Raw genomic sequence first — 22,058 nt, 5'->3', positions numbered from 1 at the left:
CCTGCCTTTGGGTTTTGCCAGGTCTCAAATACCCAGAGCTGCTCAGAGCAAATGTTCCTGGCCAGGCTCCCCCTGCCATCCTCGGAGGCACCTTCGGGGCAGTGTCTGCCTGGCTGGGAGCTCGTTACCAACCACTGCCCCCCCTGCAAACAGCCCCTGGACCGGCCCAACAGGGCAGCTTTCCTTCAAATGTCTCCATGGCTCACTAGTCTTCAAACTCAGGCCTTGGAAGTCTTTTGCAGGGAGTTTAAACTCATGTTTATTCCCTCTGTCAGCTGGTAACTGCCCTGTGGCACTAATGCAGCTGCTGGAGATGTTCTCTGGCTGCCCAGAGCAGCTGTGGCTGCCCCATCCTGGGAGTGTCCCAGGCCAGGTTGGACGGGGCTTGGAGCAACCTGGGCTGGTGGAAGGTGTCCCTGCCCATGGCAGGGGGTGGGACTGGATGAGCTTTAAGATCCCTGGCCACAGGGATTCCATGATTCCATGTGCACAGCCCAGCAGGGACACGGATTGCTGGTGGCACACGGATTGGGGGTGACACACGGATTGGGGGTGACACACGGATTGGGGGTGGCACAGGGATTGGGGGTGGCACAGGGATTGGGGGTGGCACACAGATTGGGGGTGGCACACAGACTGGGGGTGGCACACAGACTGGGGGTGGCACACAGATTTGGGGTGGCACACAGACTGGGGGTGGCACACAGACTGGGGTGGCACACAGATTGGGGGTGGCATACAGATTGGGGGTGGCACACAGACTGGGGTGGCACACAGATTTGGGGTGGCACACAGACTGGGGGTGGCACACAGATTTGGGGTGGCACACAGACTGGGGGTGGCACACAGATTTGGGGTGGCACACAGACTGGGGGTGGCACACAGCTCTCCTGCTCTGGAACCCTCGACCGGGCCGGGGCCGCACCAGCAGCTCCCCGTGTGCTCGGGGCTGAGCCTGGGGGTGAGGTGATGCTTGTCCACGCAAAGACAGAGGGGGGAAAGGGCCCCTTTTCCCCTTGGACAGCATCCAAACCACTATCTTCCCTTGTGCAGCCCCGCTCCCCCCCAGCCCCGAGCAATGGCTCCGGGAACTGAGATTAGGCCCAGCCGGGTATAAAATGCCCGGGGCAGCCTCTGGCACCACTCCTCTCATTGTGCAGGGACAGGCAGCCTTGGCACCACTCCTCTCACTGTGCAGGGACAGGCAGCCCCTCTGCTCGGCACCATGGTGAACTGGACAGCTGAGGAGAAGCAGCTCATCACCAGCACCTGGGGCAAGGTCAACGTCACCGACTGCGGTGCCGAGGCCCTGGCCAGGTAGGTCCAGCTCTGGGAACCTGCCCAGGGCACCTGGAGAGAGAAACCACTCCTATCACAGGAACATTAATGTCTCTATGGCTGTTTGTGTCTCTCCCCAGGCTGCTGATCGTCTACCCCTGGACCCAGAGGTTCTTTGCCTCCTTCGGGAACCTCTCCAGCCCCACGGCCGTCATTGGCAACCCCATGGTCCGTGCCCACGGCAAGAAGGTGCTCACCTCCTTCGGGGAGGCCGTCAAGAACCTGGACAACATCAAGAAATGCTTTGCTCAGCTGAGCAAACTCCACTGTGACAAACTGCACGTGGACCCCGAGAACTTCAGGGTGAGCCGTGCTCGGGCTCCAGCCTCGGCTGGGCAGAGGGACCTGTCCTGGAGTGGGGCCCTGGAGGGGTCTGACAGACAGTGGGACCTGAGAGACACCCTGAGACTGCCCCAGCCTGGGTGATGAAAGGGGAGGAACAGTCACATTTGGGGAGAACAGAGTCAAGTTATGGGGCTGGGATCTGTGAGAGGAGGGACCCAGGCAGGGGAGGGGGTGGGGACAAACACAGACTCAAACACACTCCAGTGGGAAAAAGCATCCCGGAGCAGCCCCAGAGCAGAAGGGAAGAAGCTGAGACAGTTTGGAGGGAAGAGCTGAGCTTGGCTGTGATGTGGAGGTTAAACCAGGAGGGAAAATAACACAGCCATTTCAGAGGGAGGGATCTGAGCCCAAGGACAGCCTGGGTGGGCAGGGATGGGAAAGGAAGGGATAAACCCAGTGGAAGCAGGGGGGACACTGCACAGCAGGCAAGGGGAGCTGTCTGGGCAGGATCCAGCACACCCAGGGATCCTGGTGCTGCCAGAGACACAATCTGTGCCCCGGGGCTGGGATTTGGGACCAATTCCTCAGTAACTGGTGTCCCCACATGTGTGACAGTGGGGAGGGGGGGGAGGGCAGCACCTGGCTGACAGCTTCTCCTCCCTGCCCTGCCAGCTCCTGGGTGACATCCTCATCATTGTCCTGGCCTCCAACTTCAGGAAGGACTTCACCCCTGCCTGCCAGGCTGCCTGGCAGAAGATGGTCCGTGTGGTGGCCCACGCCCTGGCCCACGAGTACCACTGAGCCCCCCGCCAGCATTCCTGCCTGGAGACACTCCTGGGGAATCCTCCTGGTCTCTACTTGCCAAATAAACACCAACTGCTCAGCCACCAGGTGTCTGGCTCTCTGTGGGAACAGGGAAGGGGCTGCGGGGGCTGGGGAAGGGAGAGGGGAAGATCACACACATGGAGCAACGGGAGCCACGGTCTCATTCATGCAAGTGAGACTTGTGTAAGCTGGAGAATCCAGGGGAACATTCAGGACAAAACCCAAATAAACACCACAAAATGCAAAGAGAAACACTCTGGTGCTTTTTGGAGACATCGGGTAACACTGTTTGGTTTAATTTTTTAAGCCTTTCACAGAGTAAGTGGAACAAAACTGAACAAAAATGTGCAGTGAGAGAAGGGACAGGGAGATTGGGACCATCGTTTGTCACTTCCTTCATGTCAGGAAAAATGTGGGGCAGTGTTGGGTTTTTTGTTTGTTTGTATGGTTGGGGTTTTTTGTTTTGTTATTTTTGTTCTGGTTTGTTTGGTTGGTTTTGGTTTGTGGGGTTTTTTTTGCCTAAATCATTGTCATTCTCAGATTAGCAAGGGCAGAATGCAATAAACACAACTATCAAGGCCAGGTTGGACAGGGCTTGGAGCACCCTGGGCTGGTGGGAGGTGTCCCTGCCCATGACAGGGGGGGATGGATGGGCTTTGAGGTCCCTTCCATGCCAAACCAGTCTGGGATTCCATGAAACACTGCACTGCTGGGTGTGGAGGGCTGGGGACAGTGTCATCCCCGGTCCTTTGGCCAGGCCCCCTCTTGTGTTGAGCAATCAGAGGAGAACTGGGGCCCTCATTAGACACGACAGCAGCTCATGTCCATGCAAACACTTTTCTCCATGAGCTCCATCCCCAGCACCGACACCCCACCCCACCACCCCCAGCTGGGAGCAGGAGCAGATCTGCAGCCCCAGGAGACCCAACTGCCTCTCCCCCCTCTCAGCAGGACTGCTGCTCCTTGGGCTGCCAAATCCCTGGGTCAGGGACTATCTCCTGCTGCACATCTGTGCAGATGTTTTTTCTCATGGAAAGGGTGGTCAGGCTGCCAGGGCCATGGGCAGGGGCTGCCCAGGGAGGTTTGGAGTGCCCAGCCCTGGAGGTGTCCCAGGAAGGCCTGGCCGTGGCACTCAGTGCTCTGGGCTGGGGGACAAGGTGGGGATGGGGCACAGGGGGATCCGTGGGCTGGGAGGGCTTTTCCAGCCTCAGGGATCCTGGGATTCTGTGACAACCCAGTATACCCAGTCTTCCCACCTCTCCTGGGGCCCTGTGAGCCAACACCCTGCAGGCAGCTGGTGTGCCCTGGGTTATAACATCTCCTTTCCAGCCCCGTTGACCTTGGCCAACAGACTCTTTGAGACAGGAGCTCTCTCTTGGCTGCAAGGCCCTGCCATGATTTTAGTAGTGTCGCCCTAAAGTTTTCAAACTCTTGAAGAGCTGATGGGAAAGAACAGGGAGAACCCAAAGCCTGACAGGTCCTGCAAGAAGAGGAGAAAGAGAAACTGGTGCATTCAGAGGGAGAACTCGAAAGCCCCGTGTCTGAGCCTCCTGCCCTGGGGGTTTGCACCATGTGAGGGGCACCGAGCCCGGCAGACGCCGTCCCGGGGGTGCCGTGGGACTGCAGACTCGGGTGGAGATAATGCCACCCTGCAGCGGGGCTGGAAATCAGGGACGGCGCCGGATCTGGGCACCTTGCCCTGGGCCCCACCCTGGCGTGGGGTCCCCTCCCTCGGGGTGCCAGGGCCCCCCCGGGGCGCAGCCAATGAAGGGGTGCCCGGGCAGGAGGAGGGGCCCAGGGAGAGGATAAAAGCGGGGCTGGCAGAGCCGTCCCCAGCGTGCGATCCCTCGGGAGCCAGAGCCCAGCCTCCTCCAGCACACGCAGCCCTCCAGCCGACGCCATGGTGCAGTGGACAGCCGAAGAGAAGCAGCTCATCACCGGCCTCTGGGGCAAGGTCAACGTCGCCGACTGCGGCGCCGAGGCCCTGGCCAGGTAGGTCCAGCCCCGGGACCTGCCCCGCCGCGCCGGACAGAGACCACCCCGACCACGGGAGCGTGACCTGACCCTGTGCCCGCTTGTGTCTCTCCCCAGGCTGCTGATCGTCTACCCCTGGACCCAGAGGTTCTTCGCCTCCTTCGGGAACCTGTCCGGTGCCACCGCCATCCTCGGCAACCCCATGGTGCGCGCCCACGGCAAGAAGGTGCTCACCTCCTTCGGGGACGCCGTCAAGAACCTGGACAGCATCAAGAACACCTTCGCCCAGCTGTCCGAGCTGCACTGCGACAAGCTGCACGTGGACCCCGAGAACTTCAGGGTGAGCCCTGTCCCCCATGGCAGCGTCCCCCCAACCCCAATCCCCCCCGGGAGGGATTCACCCCACACGTGGGGCTGCAGGAGGAACAACAGGGGCTGGTGCTTGGAGTGAGGGGGAGAGGCAGAGGGACCAACCTGCTGCCTGGTGAGAGGGTTCAGGGGAGGGTGCCTGGGGCAGGAAGGGGTTGAGGAGGTGGTTTCAGTGCAGGAAGGGACGGGGAGAGCAAAGAGAAAGCAGTTGTCAACAGAAAGAGGTCTGAGCCAAGGGGAAAGCCGAGGAGCAAGAGTGAAGCTTGGCATGGAGGAGAAGGGAGAGATGAGTGAGGAGAGCTGGATGCCAAAAGCAAGAGAGGATCTAGAAGGAAAGAGAGCTTTGGCTCCCGCGTTTGTGCAGCTGAGAGTTCCCCAGTGGGGAATTAACCCTGACATTCATCCCCGGGGCTGGCAGAGATCCCCCCATGTCAGCATGAGCTTGTTGTTTGTGCCAGGGTGCCCAGTGCCAGCTCCCTGCCATGCTGGGAGCTCAGCTGGGTCTTCTGCTTGGGAAAAACTCCCAAACAGAGACTGAAGGGAGAAAGAAAAATTTAATCAACAAAATTCCTGGAGAATTTTCGGTTACTCTTCTCAGAGGGCATCAGAACCTGAACCTTTAGATTAAGAGCAGAGACCAGGTTTAAGGTGCATCTTAAAAGGACTTCAGGGAGGTTTTTGAGGCTAGAGATTTCCTGGGGGCTGCCCTGGGTGTAACGTGAGTGCCTGTGCGGGGCACTGCTGACCCGAGTGTGCTCTTGTCCCCCCAGCTCCTGGGTGACATCCTGATCATCGTCCTGGCCGCCCACTTCGGCAAGGATTTCACCCCCGACTGCCAGGCTGCCTGGCAGAAGCTGGTGCGTGTGGTGGCCCACGCCCTGGCCCGCAAGTACCACTGAGCAGCGCCGAGCGCCCCGGCAGCGCCGCTGCCCCGAGCTTCCAACTGCAAATAAAGCTCAGCCTGGGAAGCCTCCGCGAGTCTGTGTGTCCCTGAGGGGCTGGAGGGCTGGGGGACACGGGGCTGGGGTGTCAGAGGGTCCCAGAAAATCCCCCTGCCCCTGTGGTGTGTGGGTTCGGTGGTTTGTGTGGGATTTGCCTCTGGGAACTGTGCTTTGGGGATATGGGGCTGGTCTGGCCCTGCCACCCCCCTGTCACACACTGGGCAGTTTGCACTGAGGAACTACTCAGGATTTTACGTGAAACCCGCGTGTCTCTCCCAGACGAGGGGAATTGGGAGGATTCATATTGTTGGGGGAGGAGGATAAACAAATTGAAGACTTTAATCTTCCCTGGCTCATCGCTGGCATCAAACCCACCCAAAATCAGCTGAGTCACACTGGCCCAGCAGCCAGCTGGGTGGGGGCAGGTTTGAGATAAACACTTTGCTATCAAGGCCTGTCCAGACCTTGTTTATTCACTTCTCTCCCACCCTGAGCCGCCCACGCTGCAGTTTGGGGGGGTCCAATCCTGCCAAGGGCAGAGACTTCACCGTTTTGGGGATGGATCAGTGCTCTGCACACGCAGTGTTGGGTGGGTTTGGGTGTCTGCAGAGCAGGACTCATCTGGGCAGAGCCTGTTCTTGGCATGGGAAGCACTGTCTGAACGGTGACGCAGCAAAAGGGGGGGAACTGAAGGGACTTGCTCATTTTTTAAGGGGAAACATTGGGCCAAGCTATTTATCCCAGGATCTCTGCCCTAATCCTGCTTCAGCCACGTTCCTGGGCACTCCACTGTCAGCCCTGTCCCACGGGAGGGTGTCAAAAACCCTCTGTGACCCATAAATGCCCTTTCTCACACACGTCTCCCAAAGGAAGAGGCATTTTGTTCCTGGTGTCAAGGCAGACACTGAGAAGGTGAGAAGATGAATTGCAGGGAGTCCCAAAGGGTTTTTCTCCCTGCAGGGAGGCTGGGCAGGCACAGGGGCACCAGAACCCCCAAGTTCTTCATGATTTTTCATAAGTTTCTTTATAGATATTAATAGTTTTGTATGAACATGATTGTTCACAGACTTCAGGCAGAAATGACTGAATTATTTGCATAAGTAGTTCTCCTGTAAGTGAGGTGTGTGGGAGTAGGAATGACTGGGGAGCTGGAGAGGGACTTTTACAAGGGCCCAGAGGGACAGGGCAAGGGGGAATGGTTTCCCCCTGCCAGAGGGCAGGGATAGATGGGATACTGGGAAGGAATTCCTGGCTGGGAGGGTGGGGAGGCCCTGGCCCAGGTTGCCCAGAGAAGCTGTGGCTGCCCCTGGATCCCTGGAAGTGTCCAAGGCCAGGTTGGATGGGGCTTGGAGCACCCTGGGCTGGTGGAAGGTGTCCCTGCCCATGGCAGGGGTGGCACTGGATGGGCTTTAAAGGTCTCTCCCAACCCAACCCCCTCCATGATTTTATGACTCTCTGAGCCAAGCAGACCTCTCAGGTCAAACCCTACAGATCAGCCCAGCAGGACAGGGCTGGGCTGGAACTCCTGGGGTTCCTTTCAGGGTCCCCCTTCCTGGGAGCAGGGAGCAGGGGCATGGCAGGGTGGGAACAGTCCCTGCTCCCATTCCATGCTGTCAGAAGGTCCCTGTGGGTGCCAGCACCCCCGGGCGGTGCCTGGAGCAGCACTGGCAGCACCCAGGTCCTGGCAGGGCTGATAAGGGGGTGCAGGGGGGGGCACTGGTGCCTGGCAGCATTTTCCCTGCATGTTCTCTCCCCCCTGACTGCACTCAGGCTGGGCTCAACTTGATTTGTCATTGTGCTCCAGCCCCCCACACTGGGTCTTCTGGAGAAAAGGCAAATGTAGGCAAATCTAATGAAGGTTATTCATCCCTATTCCATTAAAAAAAGGTCTGCAACTAGAGGGAGAAAGCAATATTGTCAGGCTGGAAATGTCCCTCGGTATTTTCTTTCTTTGAATTGATTTTCCTGCCATATTTTCAATACAGAAGACACTTGGCAGGAGATGGTCTGTGGAGGAAGGCAAGAGCTGGTGTCTGGAGAGGAGCTTGGGCAGCCCTGCACCTCTGCTGCAGCCTGGCCACGCAGCCACCCCCTCAGCTGTCCCCAGCTCTCCCCTAGCCCAGCCCAAATCCTGTGGAAAACAACAGGAAAACAGCAGATTCCTGCGGGTGCCTTGGAATCAGCATTGAAGCCCCTGTGCTTTCAGCAAGGATGGTGTTTCTTGGGGTTTATGCAGGAAACAAAAGAGGGAAGCTCCCCTGGGCACTGCTCCTGGCTGGGATGCAAACCCCCTGGGTGCTGAGGTGTGTCAGGGCAGCCTGGATGTCTCCTCCTCAGAGCACAGCCCAGCTGAGTGTGGGGGGCTTGTGGAATTTGGCAGGTTCTGAAGGGGAAGGCCCTGGGCTCCCCCCAGGCTGGACAGCCCTGAGCTGAGCTTTTGCTGCTTTTTGAGCCCACAGCAGGTCCTGCAGTGACAAACCTGGTGTTCTAAGCCTGTTTCACCCCCCTTTATGGATGTGGCTGGAAGCAGAACTGAGATGAGCAGGATGGTCCCGTGTGGTCCTTGCTCCCTGTCCAGCAGCACTGCATTGGGCTGGTCCTTTCACATCTGAGGGGAGAGCATTTGGGTGAACTTACCATGGGAGGAGGGTGGAACAAGACAAGCTTTAATGTCCCTTCAGCCCAAACCAACCTGTGATTCTACCAGAGGACATCCTGAGTTGGAAGGGACCAACAAGGATCATGGAAATCCAGTTCTGAACTTGGACTCTGAAATGCAACTATGATTCTTCCTGCTCCAAAAGGCACAAATAAATCAAACAGGTCAACTTCTGTTATGGGAGAGGGAAAATGAGGCTAATGCAGATTTGGGCTGCAGAGCCTGAGCATCCTCTGAATAGCTCCAGCACTGCCTCAGCTCCTGGTGCTGCAGGGAGTCCCCGGGCAGGGCAGGGCCCTGCACAGTTTGCTGGGGACAAACCCCTCGGGGTCGCTCTGCCAGGGGCTGGATTTTGGCCTGGACATTCCTCATTTCACTGAGGGAAGGCAGAGCCCAGTGCTGGGAATGCTGAGGCACCAGGCTCACACCTCTGAGTCCAGCCCACGCTCAGTGGTGATGGACCATCACCCCCCAGAGGGGCCCACGCCTGGAAGGTGAGAGGAGAGCTGCCCTCACAGAGGGGAAGGGACAAATCTGGAGCTCAGGATAACCAGAGGCCCCTTCTCCGTGTGCCACACCCTGGCCATCCCCTCCTGCTCCCCCTCCTGCTGGAGGGGACCCCCCATCCCACGGCCCCTGGGAAGGGCCGGGGAGGGGCTGAGGGCAGGGGATAAAAGGCCCGGCGGGGTCTGGGCTCAGCTACGGGGTCTGTGCCCTCCTGCAGCCCAGCAGAGCAGCCACCATGGTGCACTGGTCAGCAGAGGAGAAGCAGCTCATCAGCAGCATCTGGGGCAAGGTCAACGTGGAGGAATGTGGGGCCGAGGCCCTGGCCAGGTACGTCCAGCCCCGGGAACCTGGAGAGAAACCCGCCAGGAAACTGAGGCAGCTGCCTTTGGGAGCATTAACACATCTGTGTCCCTCCATCTCTCCCCAGGCTGCTGATCGTCTACCCCTGGACCCAGAGGTTCTTCTCTAACTTCGGGAACCTCTCCAGCCCCACGGCCATCGTTGGCAACCCCAAGGTCCGTGCCCACGGCAAGAAGGTGCTCACCTCCTTCGGGGAGGCCGTCAAGAACCTGGACAACATCAAGGGCACCTACTCCAAGCTGTCGGAGCTGCACTGTGAGAAGCTGCACGTGGACCCCGAGAACTTCAGGGTGAGCCGTGTTTGCTGTCCCAGCCCCTGCCCTGGGCCCTGTGGGCAGAGGCAGATTTTGCTGTTGCTTCAAACAACCCTGTCCAGAGGCACCTGCCTGGGCGGGGGGGGCAGAGCCCCTGTGTCCCAGGAGAGGTGGCAGCTTGTGCAGGGCTGTTTGCAGCAGCGTGGGGGACTTCACCCTAAGAAGTCCCACTTGCAGTGCCAGCACAGCACCGGGGAGGGGCAGATCCTGGGAGATGGTCACCGGGAGGAGATCGGGCTGGGGAACGGCCCCAGGGGAAGGTGCAGCACGGGTTGGAGGAGGAGGAGGCAGAGGGAAGCTCAGCAGAGCATTTCAGGAAATCCAAGGTCTTACAGCAAGATAAACAGAACCACAGAGCAGGGTCCTGCCCGGAGTGCGGGTGGGACACTCCCCACTCCTCCAACGCTCTCAAATGCAAATGAATCATTGTCTTCATTTAGACCTAAAAAGAGAAAGAAAAAACCCACAGTTTTTTAGGGTGGTTCTCAGGCCAAATTGCTTTAATGTTTTCAAGGTTCTTTCTTTCTGGTTTTATTTTATATTTAAGAATGCAGCAAATATTGTTTTCCAAAAACTCAGAGCTTTCTATGAAAAGGCTGAGGATTCTGCTGTCGCAGTCCCAGGGCACAGGGAGAGACACCCATACCCAGCCCCACAGCCCGAGGGGCTGGGGAGGAAGAGGAGGAGGAGTGTGCAGTGTGAGAGTCCGTGCAGGAGGGGAATTCAGCCTCAGGGAGAAGTCAGGGCAAGGAAACAGCCCGTGGGTCGTGGGTGGTGTCGGGGGCGGGCGGGAAGGAGAGGGACTGGGGTGGAGAGGAAATCTGCAGCAGGGAAACCGGGGAGAAATAAAAGAAGCTGTTGGGAGCCAAAGGCACGGCAGGGCACGGGGGAGCGGAGGGAGCGCGGACATCCCGAGCTCCGGGTGGGCTGTGGCACAGCAGCACTGACCCTGCCTGTCCTCCTCCTCCTCCTCCTCCAGCTCCTCGGAGACATCCTCGTCATCGTGCTGGCCTCCCACTTCGGCAGGGATTTCACCCCCGCCTGCCAGTTCGCCTGGCAGAAGCTGGTGGGTGTCGTGGCTCACGCCCTGGCCCGCAGGTACCACTGAGACCCCGGGCAGAGCGGGAGCACGGGGGGATGTCCCGGGGGACCCCTCGGGCCGTGACCAAATAAACGCCTCCAGCATCACCCGCAGCGTGTCCGTGTGTCTGTGCCGGGAGCGCGGGGCCAGCGCGGGCTGTTCCCGCTCGCCAAAACTGTGCCAGAGCGACATTCCACAGCTCCGCAGTGCTCCCTCAAAGCTGTGCCAGAGCGACATTCCACAACCCCGCAGTGCTCCCTCAAAGCTGTGCCCGAGCGACATTCCACAACCCCGCAGTGCTCCCTCAAAGCTGTGCCAGAGCGAGATTCCACAGCTCCGCAGTGCTCCCTCAAAGCTGTGCCAGAGGGACATTCCACAACCCCGCAGTGCTCCCTCAAAGCTGTGCCAGAGGGACATTCCACAACCCCGCAGTGCTCCCTCAAAGCTGTGCCAGAGGGACATTCCACAACCCCGCAGTGCTCCCTCAAAGCTGTGCCAGAGCGACATTCCACAACCCCGCAGTGCTCCCTCAAAGCTGTGCCAGAGCCAGATTCCACAACCCCGCAGTGCTCCCTCATGTGCGAGCGCTGCCAGTGCAGGGCTGGCACAGAAACCCGGGGAGGGTCCGGGAACAGGGAGGGATTGCAGCGGGGATCGCGGGATCGTGGAGTAGCCACAGTTGGACGGGACCCCCGGGGATCGGGGAGTCCAACACCCGGCCCCGCACAGGACACCCCAACAGTCCCCCGTGTCCAGGAGCACTGTGCAAATCCGCTCTCCCAGCTCGGCAGCACGGCGGGATGAGGAGAAGCCAGCACAGAGTTCCCTGTCCGGGTGCTGTGTCCCCAGGGAGCTGGTGCCTGCCGTGCCCAGCTCTGGGGCTGGGGATGCTCCCGGGAGAGCACCTGATCCGGGAGAAAAGCTCTGAACTCGGGCCCCTGGGAGGTTCAGGAGATGTTGGAGAGGGGCTTTGGACGAGGGTCTGGAGGGACAGGACAAGGGGGAATGGCTTCCCACTGCCAGAGGGCAGAGATAGATGGGAGACTGGGGAGGAATTCCTGGCTGGGAGGGTGGGGAGGCCCTGGCCCAGGTTGCCCAGAGGAGCTGTGGGTGCCCCTGGATCCCTGGAAGTGTCCAAGGCCAGGTTGGACGGGGCTTGGAGCACCCTGGGCTGGTGGAAGGTGTCCCTGCCCATGGCAGGGGTGGCACTGGATGAGTTGAAGGTTCCATCCCACCCAAACCAGTCTGTGATCCCATGATTTCCATGGTGAGCTCCAGGAGGAGAGGTGGCATCTCCCAATGGATGAGGAACCACAACCACAGAGCACAACCATTCTCTGATTTCTATAATTTAACATTATTTCCCAATGCCTTTTCCTACCCATTTCCCCAGGAAGGAATCCCTGAAATCTGTTCATTATTGCTCTGTGCTGTTGTGGACATTCCCCTCCTTTCCCAAGCAGCACTGTGTGCAGCTCATTCATCAAAGCTTTGTGATGCTGTCCCAGGTCTGACAGAAGCTGCAGTGGGAGAGAACAATCCATCATCTTGCTGGAGGGAACTGCCCTCCATTCCAGGGCTGCCTGACACAATTCAAAGGGATTCAGGAGTTTTGTCAGTTCTAAAGAAGACCTGAACCAAATCTGTGCTGATTGCAATTCCTTTCAAAGAATTCTTATTCAAATGTCAGTCAGGAGCAGGGGAACCAGGGGACTATCAGGTGTAATTATTTTTATCTGGCCTTATCCCCACACTTATCAAAATTACAGGAGCAGAAAGAATCCTGAGTTCACTTCTTAGCATAAGCCAAAAATACTGTTTAAGCAGCTCTGTGCTGCCCCTTCTGGGGTTGTTTATCAAGTATTTATAGGCACGACTTTACACCTCTCCAGGGAATTCTGCCAGGAGTGGCAGTTCCAGGAGCCAGAGCCCAGGGGCTGGAATTCAATCACAACAAAATCAGCCACCCTGGGGCGTGTCTGCCGTGTGTGACACCCTGCTGGAGCCAGGGTGATTGATGAGGTCCTTGCTCTGATCTTGTACATGCATCACTGCTTTTGAGAAGTAAATGAAGATGTTGTTTGCTCCAAGAACCAGTGTGGAAATTCCCAAGTTGCCAAATGAATCCCTGCTCCTGCAGCGACCTTTCTGGCAGGTTTTGATCTCACAGAGATATTTGGACAGAGAGTCTCTCTGCCTGTGGAACAAAGGGGATCCTTTCAGCTTTCCTAGCCCTTAGGATGGGCTGAATCCATTGGGCCAAAGCAACCCCTCAGGTGGGACTGGAGGGATGGGACCAGCTCTCCTGGCCCTCTTCCATGAGCCCCCTGTGCCAGGGCTGGCTGGGAACAGGACCACGACCTTGTCCCGTGTCACTGGCACAATCTGATGCCATGGCAACTGCAGCACTGCTGCAAATCCCCTCAGAATATGTGATATTAAGAGATGTTTGATTCACCTGCCTTGGTGACTTTGGAGAAAGGAAGGTTGGAAACCCCAGAGCAACTTGTCAGAGCGGATCTGCCTCCTCTTTCCCTTGTTCCCCCCTTCCCTCCTCCCTGTTCTCTTAGTGCCCTTCCAGCCCAAATCCTCTGCAGTAGAGGCCAGGCCCGTGCAGGGATCACACCTCTCAGCTGATGGGGACCTGTCCTTCCCTATCCTGAGGTCTCACCTGGCTGGAAGGGTGGGAGTTCTCCCTGCCTGGCACGGAGTGACCTCAGAGACCAAACCCTCCTGTCTGATGTTGTTGGCAGTGTTTTTTGCTTCTCCCTCAATCTCTCTTTGCCCAGGTCAGGCCCCTGTGGCTGTGCAGACAGGGCACCGTGCACCTCCCTCTCCCCAGCCCTTTCCCAGCCCTTTCCCAGCCCTGACTCCACAAAGTTTTGTTGTGGGAGGACTTGAATCTTCCCGAGCACAGAGAGGAGGGACAGTGAGGCTTGTCAGAACCCCAGAATCACTGAGGTTGGAAAAGACCTCCAAGACCATGGAGTCCAACCTGTGACCCATCCCCACCTTGCTGAGCACTCCCAAAGTGCTGATCCAGGTCCTCTGGTGACTCCCTGGGAGCTGGAGATGGGGCTGTGCAGCCCAGCCCAGCCAGGACTGAGCTGTCCCAGGCTCAGCCATTGGCACAGGAGCTGAGCACCCTCTGGAGCTGAGTGCCACTCCTCCCCAGGGCACAGCACCCACTGGGCCGTGGGGATTCCTCCTGTCCCCATGTGCCTTCATCGCTTTGTGTCTGACAGGGACAAAGAAAACCAGGCTGGGAAAAGCAGGCAAAGAGTATTCCTGCCTCAGCCTCCCTGTGCAGCAGTCCAGGTAACAGCTCTGTGGAGGGGCAGGATGCCCACTCTCCGGGCAGCCCCATGGGTGCAGGTTGGGCCTTTTCCCAATTTTTACCCATATTTGCCAGGCCAGAACAGCAGGTGATGTATGGAGTGGATAAATCAATATTTCAACTTCTGTGGGCCACCAAAGCACATTTGCAGTGATGAGGAGGCGTCACCCAGGGTTGCACACCCAGACTCAAATACCTCAGTCTGCATTTTCATGCTGAAGACAATCCCAGCAGGCTGGAGAGCTGTCTGCTAATTTAACTTATCAAGCTAATTACTGGGCTGCTGCAGTGCCAAGCGGAGGCACAGATGTCTGAGCTTTGTCTGAGAAGTGGGGCAGCAGAAAATGGACCAGTTCCATTTCTCAGGGCACGAAGGGAGTTCAGCCCCCAATTAAACAATGCCAAGTTCCCCAATTAAACAATGCCAAGTTCCCTGTTTACACAGGCAGATGGAGCGTGAATTCCTTGAGTGCTGAGGGCTGGAAAAGTTTAACTTCTTCCACATCAGCCCCTGAAAAGAGCAGAGGCCAAGCCAGGAAGATCATTAGCGTCGGCTCCAGGGGCAATTTATAACTCACTTTTAATTTTTTCCTCATAACCCCACAGGCACGGCTCTGGGTTCAAAGCTTGAGCCCTTTAAGCATTGATTTTCTGTTTTAATTTGTATTCCACAGAGCACAGCATTCCCCTGGGCAGCCCGTGGGCTGGGGGCTGGGAGCCCCGGGCTGACAGTTCTGTGGGATGAAGGTGGCTTTGTGCACACCTTGCCTGATTCTACCCACAGCTGTAGCTGCAACAACAACATTCCTGCTAAGAATTACAGTTGCTCTGTATTCTCCTGATAAATATCAACTGAAATACCCGGCCCTGGGAGCAGCCTGGGCTGTGGCACTGTGACAGCAATTGGAATGGTTCCGGATAAACTCGGAAGTGAAGGGGAATGGGAAGGTTCCAGATTTGCCAACAGACCTGCAGGAGTGCCCGTGACCCCTGCCCAGCTCTGCCATGGCTCCCACCCTGGGGATGGCCAGGAGGGGTGTGCAGGGCTGTGGTACCATGAGGGGATGGTCAGGAGGGGTGTGCAGGGGCTGTGGTACCATGAGGGGATGGATGGTCAGGAGGGGTGTGCAGGGCTGTGGTACCATGAGGGGATGGTCAGGAGGGGTGTGCAGAGCAGGGGGCTGTGGGTACCATGAGGGGATGGTCAGGAGGGGTGTGCAGGACTGTGGTACCATGAGGGGATGGATGGTCAGGAGGGGTGTGCAGAGCAGGGGGCTGTGGTACCATGAGGGGATGGATGGTCAGGAGGGATGTGCAGAGCAGGGGCTGTGGTACCATGAGGGGATGGCCAGGAGGGGTGTGCAGGGCTGTGGTACTCTGAGGGGATGGATGGTCAGGAGGGGTGTGCAGGGCTGTGGTACCATGAGGGGATGGCCAGGAGGGGTGTGCAGGGGCTGTGGTACCATGAGGGGATGGCCAGGAGGGGTGTGCAGAGCAGGGGCTGTGGTACCATGAAGGGGTGGAGGGCCATGGCCCACAGCAGCCCTGAGGTGCAGGATGGAGAAGCAGTGACTGAAGAACATCTGGGCAAGGCAGGGGTCAAAGCTGGGCTCCCGTGAGCCCAGAGCAGCACCTGAGCACCGTGGGGACGTGGACAGACACACCAAGCTCCAGCATGGCCAGCAGGCACAGCAATGGGAGCATGGACAGACACACTGAGCTCCAGCATGGCCAGCAGGCACAGCAATGGGAGCATGGACAGACACACTGAGCTCCAGCATGGCCAGCAGGCACAGCAATGGGAGCATGGACAGACACACTGAGCTCCAGCATGGCCAGCAGGCACAGCAATGGGAGCATGGACAGACACACTGAGCTCCAGCATGGCCAGCAGGCACAGCAACAGGAGCATGGACAGACACACTGAGCTCCAGCATGGCCAGCAGGCACAGCAACAGGAGCATGGACAGACACACCAAGCTCCAGCATGGCCAGCAGGCACAGCAATGGGAGCATGGACAGACACACCAAGCTCCAGCATGGCCAGCAGGCACAGCAATGGGAGCATGGACAGACACACCGAGCTCCAGCATGGCCAGCAGGCACAGCAACGGGAGCATGGACAGACACACTGAGCTCCAGCATGGCCAGCAGGCACAGCAACAGGAGCATGGACAGACACACTGAGCTCCAGCATGGCCAGCAGGCACAGCAACAGGAGCATGGACAGACACACTGAGCTCCAGCATGGCCAGCAGGCACAGCAATGGGAGCATGGGCTTGTGGAGGCTCAGCTCTGATGCCAAGGAGGGCTGCACTGTTTCCCAGGGTGGAAATGACGTCCAGGCAGCAGAAAGGGATGGCAAGCCACACATTCCCACTTCCCACTCCCGGGATTCCTGTTGGAAGGAAGGTAGAAGGTCTAAGGAAGCTGCTGTTGCTCTCTTACCTAGTGCAGCACCTTTGTCGTGTCAGAGATCCAGCAGCAGATCCCACAGCAGATCCTGCTCATCCTGCAAAAGAATTCACAGAACCCACAGAACAGCAACCAGGACACACAGCAAAGCTTTGTGTCACTGCAGGAATCTGGAATTCTGACTTGGCAGCAAGAGGGAATTTTACCTTTGTGATCAGCTCCCAGCACAGAGAACCACAGCTCCTGGAAGTCAGACAGCTGCTGGAGATGGAGGAGGCAGTGCCTGGCTGATGGATTTTGGGTTTGCTGTGCCAGGGCATGGAGAGCTGTTTAGCTGAGTGACAGACTGACTGTGCTGCCCCAGGGAGCCACAGCATGGGAGTGACATCCTGGCTGGAGGGGGAGAGCAGACTTGTACCTCAGACAGAGATCCCAGCCCTGGGCCGGCACTCAGGGAGGGAGTTCACTGCTCCTTGCTCGGGCTTTTCCTGGCCCAGCAGCAGAGCAAGAGGAGGAGCCCCTTGAAGGTACCAAGACCTGGGCTCTGATGTTGCCAGGTGACTCCCTCACCTGCATATCCCAGTGTGGATTCCCGTGCCTCAGGGAGGAGGTTCCCCACTCCCTCCTGTCGGGTGCTGCAGAGCACATCAGCTCTGCTGGCTCTGAGCCTCATCCTCAGTTTAGATCTCTTTTTTCCCCCACTATTTTTATTTTAAATCCTTTGCACTTCTGTTTTCTTTCTTTCTGTGAGTTGATCTCAGGCTTGGTGATCTTCTCCTTCCCCAAAAATAGCCTTGGCAGCACAGACCTGCAGGAAGGGCCTCCGTGCCAGGCGGTTCCTGCCTCTCCGAGCTGAGCACAGCTGAGAACCCTCACAGTGCAGCAGCACTGCAGGAGGCAGCCAACAAACACCCACCAGCCTGGGGATGCCAAAGGTGCTGCCAAAAAGCAGTGCAGTGAACACCTGCTAGTCCAAGGGCAGGAGATTTTGGCCTCGGATATCCTTGTACGTACGAAGGCGGGCGCTGCTTTCCAGCATGAATGAAGTAAACAACAACCACACCACCCTCTCCAGAGGGGCAGAGCTCTGGCAGCTCCCAGTGCTGCCCAGGAACCTTCTGCAAGCCGAGGAGACAAGATCTCAGTCCTACTTACCCACCTGGCCAGGCTGAGGCACAAAGGTTGTCCTTCCTTACACATCTCTGGGTCCCTGCTCTGTCAGCAGCAGCATCTCAGCTGGGCAGGACCCATCAGTCACATCAGGGCACAGCTGGCACTGCCAAGGGCACATTTTCTCACCCCAGTGTCTGTCCTGGTCAGATAAATGGTGAGTGCAGCCCTCACTGAAGGAAAAAAGGGTCTGAGGGCAACAAGCTCCTCACGACACAGGCACCCTCCCTTTAGAACTCATCATCACTTCAACCACAGTAACACCACCAGTTATCTGATATTTGTCTGAGAGCTGACATGAGAAAAGCAGCCTGGAAAAGCTGATGGCTTTGCCTTAAATATTTCTATGGATATTTGTATCTCCACACCCCCACAGGAGCTGCTGGAGCATTTCCCTCCAGGCTGCAGGTGAACGTGCCTTGACATCACCCTCCCCAGGGCTCCCCGGGCTCCCAGGCTCACTGGGGATTCTGCTTCTTGGTTTTGGCTGCTCCACTGCCTCAAAGCAGGTGATGCAAACATGTCCTTGAACCCCAGTGTCCAGTGGGATTTGCCTTGGCTTTGCACCAGGAGCTAAAGAGGAGCAGGGACTGGGTGTGATGTCAAAGCAGGACTGGGAGGTGCTGCTGGTTTATGGCTTCAATGAGGGACATCAGGCAGGAGGAAACACTCCTGGGAGACCCTCTGTAGGGATGAGGAGGAGAGATGGGAATGCACCAAGAGGAGAGAATGATTGTGGCAAGATGGGGAAAAGCTGGAGAGAGACCTTGGACAAGGGATGGAGGGACAGGACACGGGGAATGGCTTCCCACTGCCAGAGGGCAGGGAGAGATGGGATATTGGGAAGGAATTCCTGGCTGGGAGGGTGGGGAGGCCCTGGCCCAGGTTGCCCAGAGAAGCTGTGGCTGCCCCTGGATCCCTGGAAGTGTCCCAGGCCAGGTTGGACGGGGCTTGGAGCACCCTGGGCTGGTGGAAGGTGTCCCTGGCAGGGGTGGCACTGGGGGGGCTTTGAGGTCCCTCCAACCCAAACCACTGTGGGATTCTGTGATTGCATGAGCTCCCTTCCCAGGCTGCCGTGGCCTCAGGCACCACCAGCAGGAGATGGAACTCCTGAAAACACTGAGGTGCCCATCAAAATGGATGGGTGGGGGGGTGGATGGATGGAAGTTGGCCATGAGGGCAGCTCCCATGTTCTTAATGAAAATGAAAATAGCACATTTTCTGTGGACCCTACAGAAAATGGGGGTTCTATGCCCAGAGTGGTGGTGGGTGAGCATCATCCCACAGACAACAGTGCAGCCCTGATTTATGGGGTGGGTCCTCTGACACCAGCTTTTGGGTGAACTGCCCCTCTCCCCCTTTGCCTTCCCCCACTGTGCTCTGTGAAAAGCTGCTTCTGTTTTAGCTGGAGGAAAAGGATGAACTTTAAGTTGAAATTCAAGTATTCTACTGAAATGATGCCAAAAACTATTCATTTCCCATTTTGTCTGCAGCCCAACCTCTGCTTTACTTGGGCAGGAGAGCAAGTTCTCTTCCTGGGGCTCCCCCTCCTGCTCCCCACTGGGGTCCAGCTCACGGAGAGATCAGAGCCCTGAGGCTCCTCCTGGGTGGCCACAACAGTCAGGGCTGCTCAGAGGGACCAAGAGCTCTGAGAAATGCCAGGCCAGGCCAGAGACCTCCTCTCCCTCTGTTAGAGCTCCTCACTCTGCACTGATAACAGAGCATGGTCCATAATGTGCTGGAGCTGTGTCACCTGGGCTTGGAGGGGTCTGTTAACGCTGAAAATTAAATTCTACCTGTGTCCTTCTTCAAGGACAGCCACCATTCCCATCTGAGTCCCTTCCCAGGGAATCAGGGGGTCATTTAGGTTGGAAAAGACCTTTAAAGTCATCGAGTCCAACCATAAACATAGGGCTGCTAAGCCCAGCACCAACCCGTGGGCCCAAGTGCCACATTTACATGGCTTTAAATACCATCACAGGGTCCAGGGAACACTCTTCATAAAATGAAATCTGCTGCAGGAGGATCTTCTGGAGACACTCAGCCTTGCAGTGGAAATAATTAGTCATGAGAGGATATTTTTTTAACAGTGAAAGGATTTTAGCAGCGAGGGGTTTAACTCCTGGGACGGATAAACTCTCCATCCCATGGAGTGTAGAAGCCAGACTGAATGTTTTTATGCCAAGTGTCATCCCACAGTGGATGAAACCTCCTGGACAGCAGTAAGAGAGGAGAGAACCAGGTGATTTCTGCAAGAACCCGTCGCTGGAACTCGGGGCAGGGAGGGAGGTTCCTGCTGAACTCGCAGTCACAGCGTTGCTCTGGTTAAATTTGCAGCAGCAGTAAATCAGCAGCAGTCTGAGGCACACACACACACACACACACAGAGTCATAAAGGTGGGAAGAGACCTTTAGGATCACCAGCTCCAACCCACTGGGGTCAGGTCCCCTCACATGGAGGAGGATGACCACGCTGTCCAGAGCTGCTCGGTCCTGACCCCACAGGCAATGGGGTTCAGCGTGGGGGGCACGGGCAGGTACAGGTTGGCCCCCTCATGGGGGGGGGGATGCCCTGCCCAGCACGGTGGGCGAGGGCTGTGAGGAGGGAGGGGATGTAGAAGGCCAGCATGGCACAGCCAGGGGATGTGCAGGGGCTGAAGGTTTTCCATGGGGACAGCAGCCTCATCACCACCCCACAATCATGGTGTGGGACACGGGAGCAGCAGCAGCTCCGGCACTGCCACCAGGAGGGCCACAAAGAGGCCACACGTGGCACTGACCCCAGTGTCCCCACGGGCCACCTTCCCAGGGCCACGTGCTGGCAGGAGGAGTGGGGGTGATGTGGTGCAGGCAGGAGCAGTGGGGGTGACGTGGTGCAGGCAGGAGGAGTGGGGGTGACGTGGTGCAGGCAGGAGGAGTGGGGGTGACGTGGTGCTGGCAGAAGTGCCTCCTGTGGAGGAGGGGGCATGTGGGGCTCACCAGCAGGACCCCCCACACCAGCCCCACGCTGCCCAGGGCCCCACCACGGGCCCCCAGAGGGTGCCAGAGTGCCAGAGCGGGCAGCAAATGGCAACAGAGCCATCCAAGGCCATGGCCATGAACACCCCCGACTCCACCGTGGAGAAGGTGTGGATGGAGAACATCTGAGTGAGGCAAGAGGGAAACCCAATCTCCCCCAGGCCCAGCCAGAAGCTGCCAAGCATTTTGGGCACGGTGGAGGTGGACAGGAGCAGGTCAGTGAAGGCCAGCATGGCCAGGAGGAGGTACCTGGGCTCCTGCAGGGTGGGCTCTGCCCTCATGGCCGGGAGCAGGGAGATGTTCCCCAGCAGGGCGAGGCCATACATGATGCAGAACACGAAGGCAATCCAGAACCATTCCTTCTCCAGCCCAGGGATGCCAAGGAGAAGGAAACAGGGAGGATGGGAGAAGGCAGTGCAGTTCAGAGACATGAACCCTTCTTGTTTCTTGCCTGCACTGAGGGCTTTTGTGTCCTGTAGAAAAAAAGCATCAAACACCTTTGGTCTGACCTGGCCAGTGGCAAACAGGGACTGGCAGGAGGTTGGGTCTAGAAGCTCAGATTCCCCCCATGGTAAACCTTTGACAGCTGCTTGCACTGGGCCAGGAGAGCCCCTGTGAAGGAAGTGTCCTGCCAGCTGCCACTGGAAGTGCCCTGTTCCCCTTGGGTGGGCCTGGAGCAGAGGGGATTCCTCCTGGAGCAAAGTGAGCAGGAAGACTGCCCAAGGTGCACACCTGATACACTCCAGTGTCCAAAGGATGTCCAGCCCAGGAGACCAGACCAAAGCTGGAATGAAGCATGGGGAGTGGGGAGATGGAGTCCTTCGTGCTGGCCCTGGAGCTCTAAGGATGTTTGACCAGCACCGTGCTGCTCTCCAGAGGGAACTGAGGTGCCAGGTGCTTGTCTTGGTCAGGAAACACCCAATCAGCAAAAAGCTGAGCCAGTGCCACAGTATTTGGCAAGCCCCCCACCCCACCCACAAGCCCAGAGCTCCAGGGATGCCCATTCTGCCCCCAAAGAGACTTTGGCTGCCCCAGACCCTGCACATTGCTCTGCTTGTTTTCCCTGATACCTGGGAGAAAGGATCCCTTGGAGAGCCCTGCAGATCCTGAAGATTCCTGAAGATCCTGGACCGATGAGACCCTTTGGAAACCTTCCTGGAGCTGCTGGAGAGCTGCAGGGAGCAGAGGGCTGAGCAGGGTCCCAGGACAGAGAGGGGTTTTTCCTCCCTGAGGGTCTGATGCAGCCGAGCCGGGTCTGCTCCCGCCACACCCGCAGTGAGATGTCACTGTGACCATCACAGCCCGTCCCAGCACAGCCACCAGGGCCAGCTGGACCTGGGCTCTCAGCTCACAGAAGAGCTGCAAACCTCACAGGTACTTGGGGCTTGGAGTCACCTGCACTCTGGGGGACATTCCCTGTTTCTTCCATGTGGCTGAAAACATTCACTGAAGTTCCTGATACTT

General features: G+C 57.7%; 5 protein-coding genes across 6 annotated transcripts in view; 3 read left to right on the top strand and 2 right to left on the bottom strand.

Annotated features, from left to right (window-relative positions):
• The window catches only part of NUP98 (nucleoporin 98 and 96 precursor), a 209,302-nt gene that overhangs the window by 97,036 nt on the left and 90,208 nt on the right, over positions 1 to 22,058 (bottom strand). The window lies entirely within an intron of this gene.
• Positions 1,154 to 2,510, top strand: LOC135410485 (hemoglobin subunit beta-like). Its single transcript, XM_064647241.1, has 3 exons — positions 1,154 to 1,317; positions 1,419 to 1,641; positions 2,296 to 2,510. The coding sequence occupies exons 1-3, from the start codon at positions 1,226 to 1,228 to the stop codon at positions 2,422 to 2,424; spliced, it is 444 nt and encodes a 147-aa protein (XP_064503311.1). The 5' UTR covers positions 1,154 to 1,225; the 3' UTR covers positions 2,425 to 2,510.
• LOC135410483 (hemoglobin subunit beta) lies at positions 4,263 to 5,764 on the top strand. Its single transcript, XM_064647239.1, has 3 exons — positions 4,263 to 4,440; positions 4,540 to 4,762; positions 5,562 to 5,764. Exons 1-3 carry the CDS (start codon positions 4,349 to 4,351, stop codon positions 5,688 to 5,690), a joined length of 444 nt encoding a protein of 147 aa, XP_064503309.1. The 5' UTR covers positions 4,263 to 4,348; the 3' UTR covers positions 5,691 to 5,764.
• LOC135410482 (hemoglobin subunit epsilon) lies at positions 5,831 to 10,760 on the top strand. Of its 2 annotated transcripts, none has more exons than XM_064647236.1 (4): positions 5,831 to 6,644; positions 9,116 to 9,225; positions 9,326 to 9,548; positions 10,552 to 10,760. In XM_064647236.1, the coding sequence occupies exons 1-4, from the start codon at positions 6,573 to 6,575 to the stop codon at positions 10,678 to 10,680; spliced, it is 534 nt and encodes a 177-aa protein (XP_064503306.1). In that variant the 5' UTR covers positions 5,831 to 6,572; the 3' UTR covers positions 10,681 to 10,760. The 2 variants fall into 2 exon arrangements, with proteins under 2 accessions (XP_064503306.1, XP_064503308.1); XM_064647238.1 differs by lacking the exon at positions 5,831 to 6,644 and adding an exon at positions 7,030 to 8,885.
• LOC135410488 (olfactory receptor 52R1-like) lies at positions 19,901 to 21,064 on the bottom strand. The gene is given in 7 exon segments (XM_064647244.1): positions 19,901 to 20,127; positions 20,130 to 20,270; positions 20,273 to 20,293; positions 20,296 to 20,382; positions 20,385 to 20,413; positions 20,500 to 20,596; positions 20,599 to 21,064. Coding segments are annotated over 7 exon segments (903 nt in total). The 5' UTR covers positions 21,026 to 21,064; the 3' UTR covers positions 19,901 to 20,026.

Source organism: Pseudopipra pipra, chromosome 2, assembly GCF_036250125.1.
Source record: "Pseudopipra pipra isolate bDixPip1 chromosome 2, bDixPip1.hap1, whole genome shotgun sequence".
Taxonomy (NCBI): Eukaryota; Metazoa; Chordata; class Aves; order Passeriformes; family Pipridae; genus Pseudopipra; species Pseudopipra pipra.
Note: the sequence above shows the minus strand (reverse complement) of the source record. Positions and strands in the feature narration are given on the sequence as shown.

What these genes read in the sequence shown, in the direction of transcription:
- LOC135410485 (XM_064647241.1), top strand. Translation starts at nt 1,226, where the DNA reads ATGGTGAACTGGACAGCTGAGGAGAAGCAGCTCATCACCAGCACCTGG. An exon ending in GGTGCCGAGGCCCTGGCCAG is followed by an intron (nt 1,318 to 1,418) that starts GTAGGTCCAGCT and finishes GTCTCTCCCCAG; the next exon opens with GCTGCTGATCGTCTACCCCT. An exon ending in TGGACCCCGAGAACTTCAGG is followed by an intron (nt 1,642 to 2,295) that starts GTGAGCCGTGCT and finishes CTGCCCTGCCAG; the next exon opens with CTCCTGGGTGACATCCTCAT.
- LOC135410483 (XM_064647239.1), top strand. Translation starts at nt 4,349, where the DNA reads ATGGTGCAGTGGACAGCCGAAGAGAAGCAGCTCATCACCGGCCTCTGG. An exon ending in GGCGCCGAGGCCCTGGCCAG is followed by an intron (nt 4,441 to 4,539) that starts GTAGGTCCAGCC and finishes GTCTCTCCCCAG; the next exon opens with GCTGCTGATCGTCTACCCCT. An exon ending in TGGACCCCGAGAACTTCAGG is followed by an intron (nt 4,763 to 5,561) that starts GTGAGCCCTGTC and finishes TTGTCCCCCCAG; the next exon opens with CTCCTGGGTGACATCCTGAT.
- LOC135410482 (XM_064647236.1), top strand. Translation starts at nt 6,573, where the DNA reads ATGCCCTTTCTCACACACGTCTCCCAAAGGAAGAGGCATTTTGTTCCT. An exon ending in TCAAGGCAGACACTGAGAAG is followed by an intron (nt 6,645 to 9,115) that starts GTGAGAAGATGA and finishes GCCCTCCTGCAG; the next exon opens with CCCAGCAGAGCAGCCACCAT. An exon ending in GGGGCCGAGGCCCTGGCCAG is followed by an intron (nt 9,226 to 9,325) that starts GTACGTCCAGCC and finishes ATCTCTCCCCAG; the next exon opens with GCTGCTGATCGTCTACCCCT.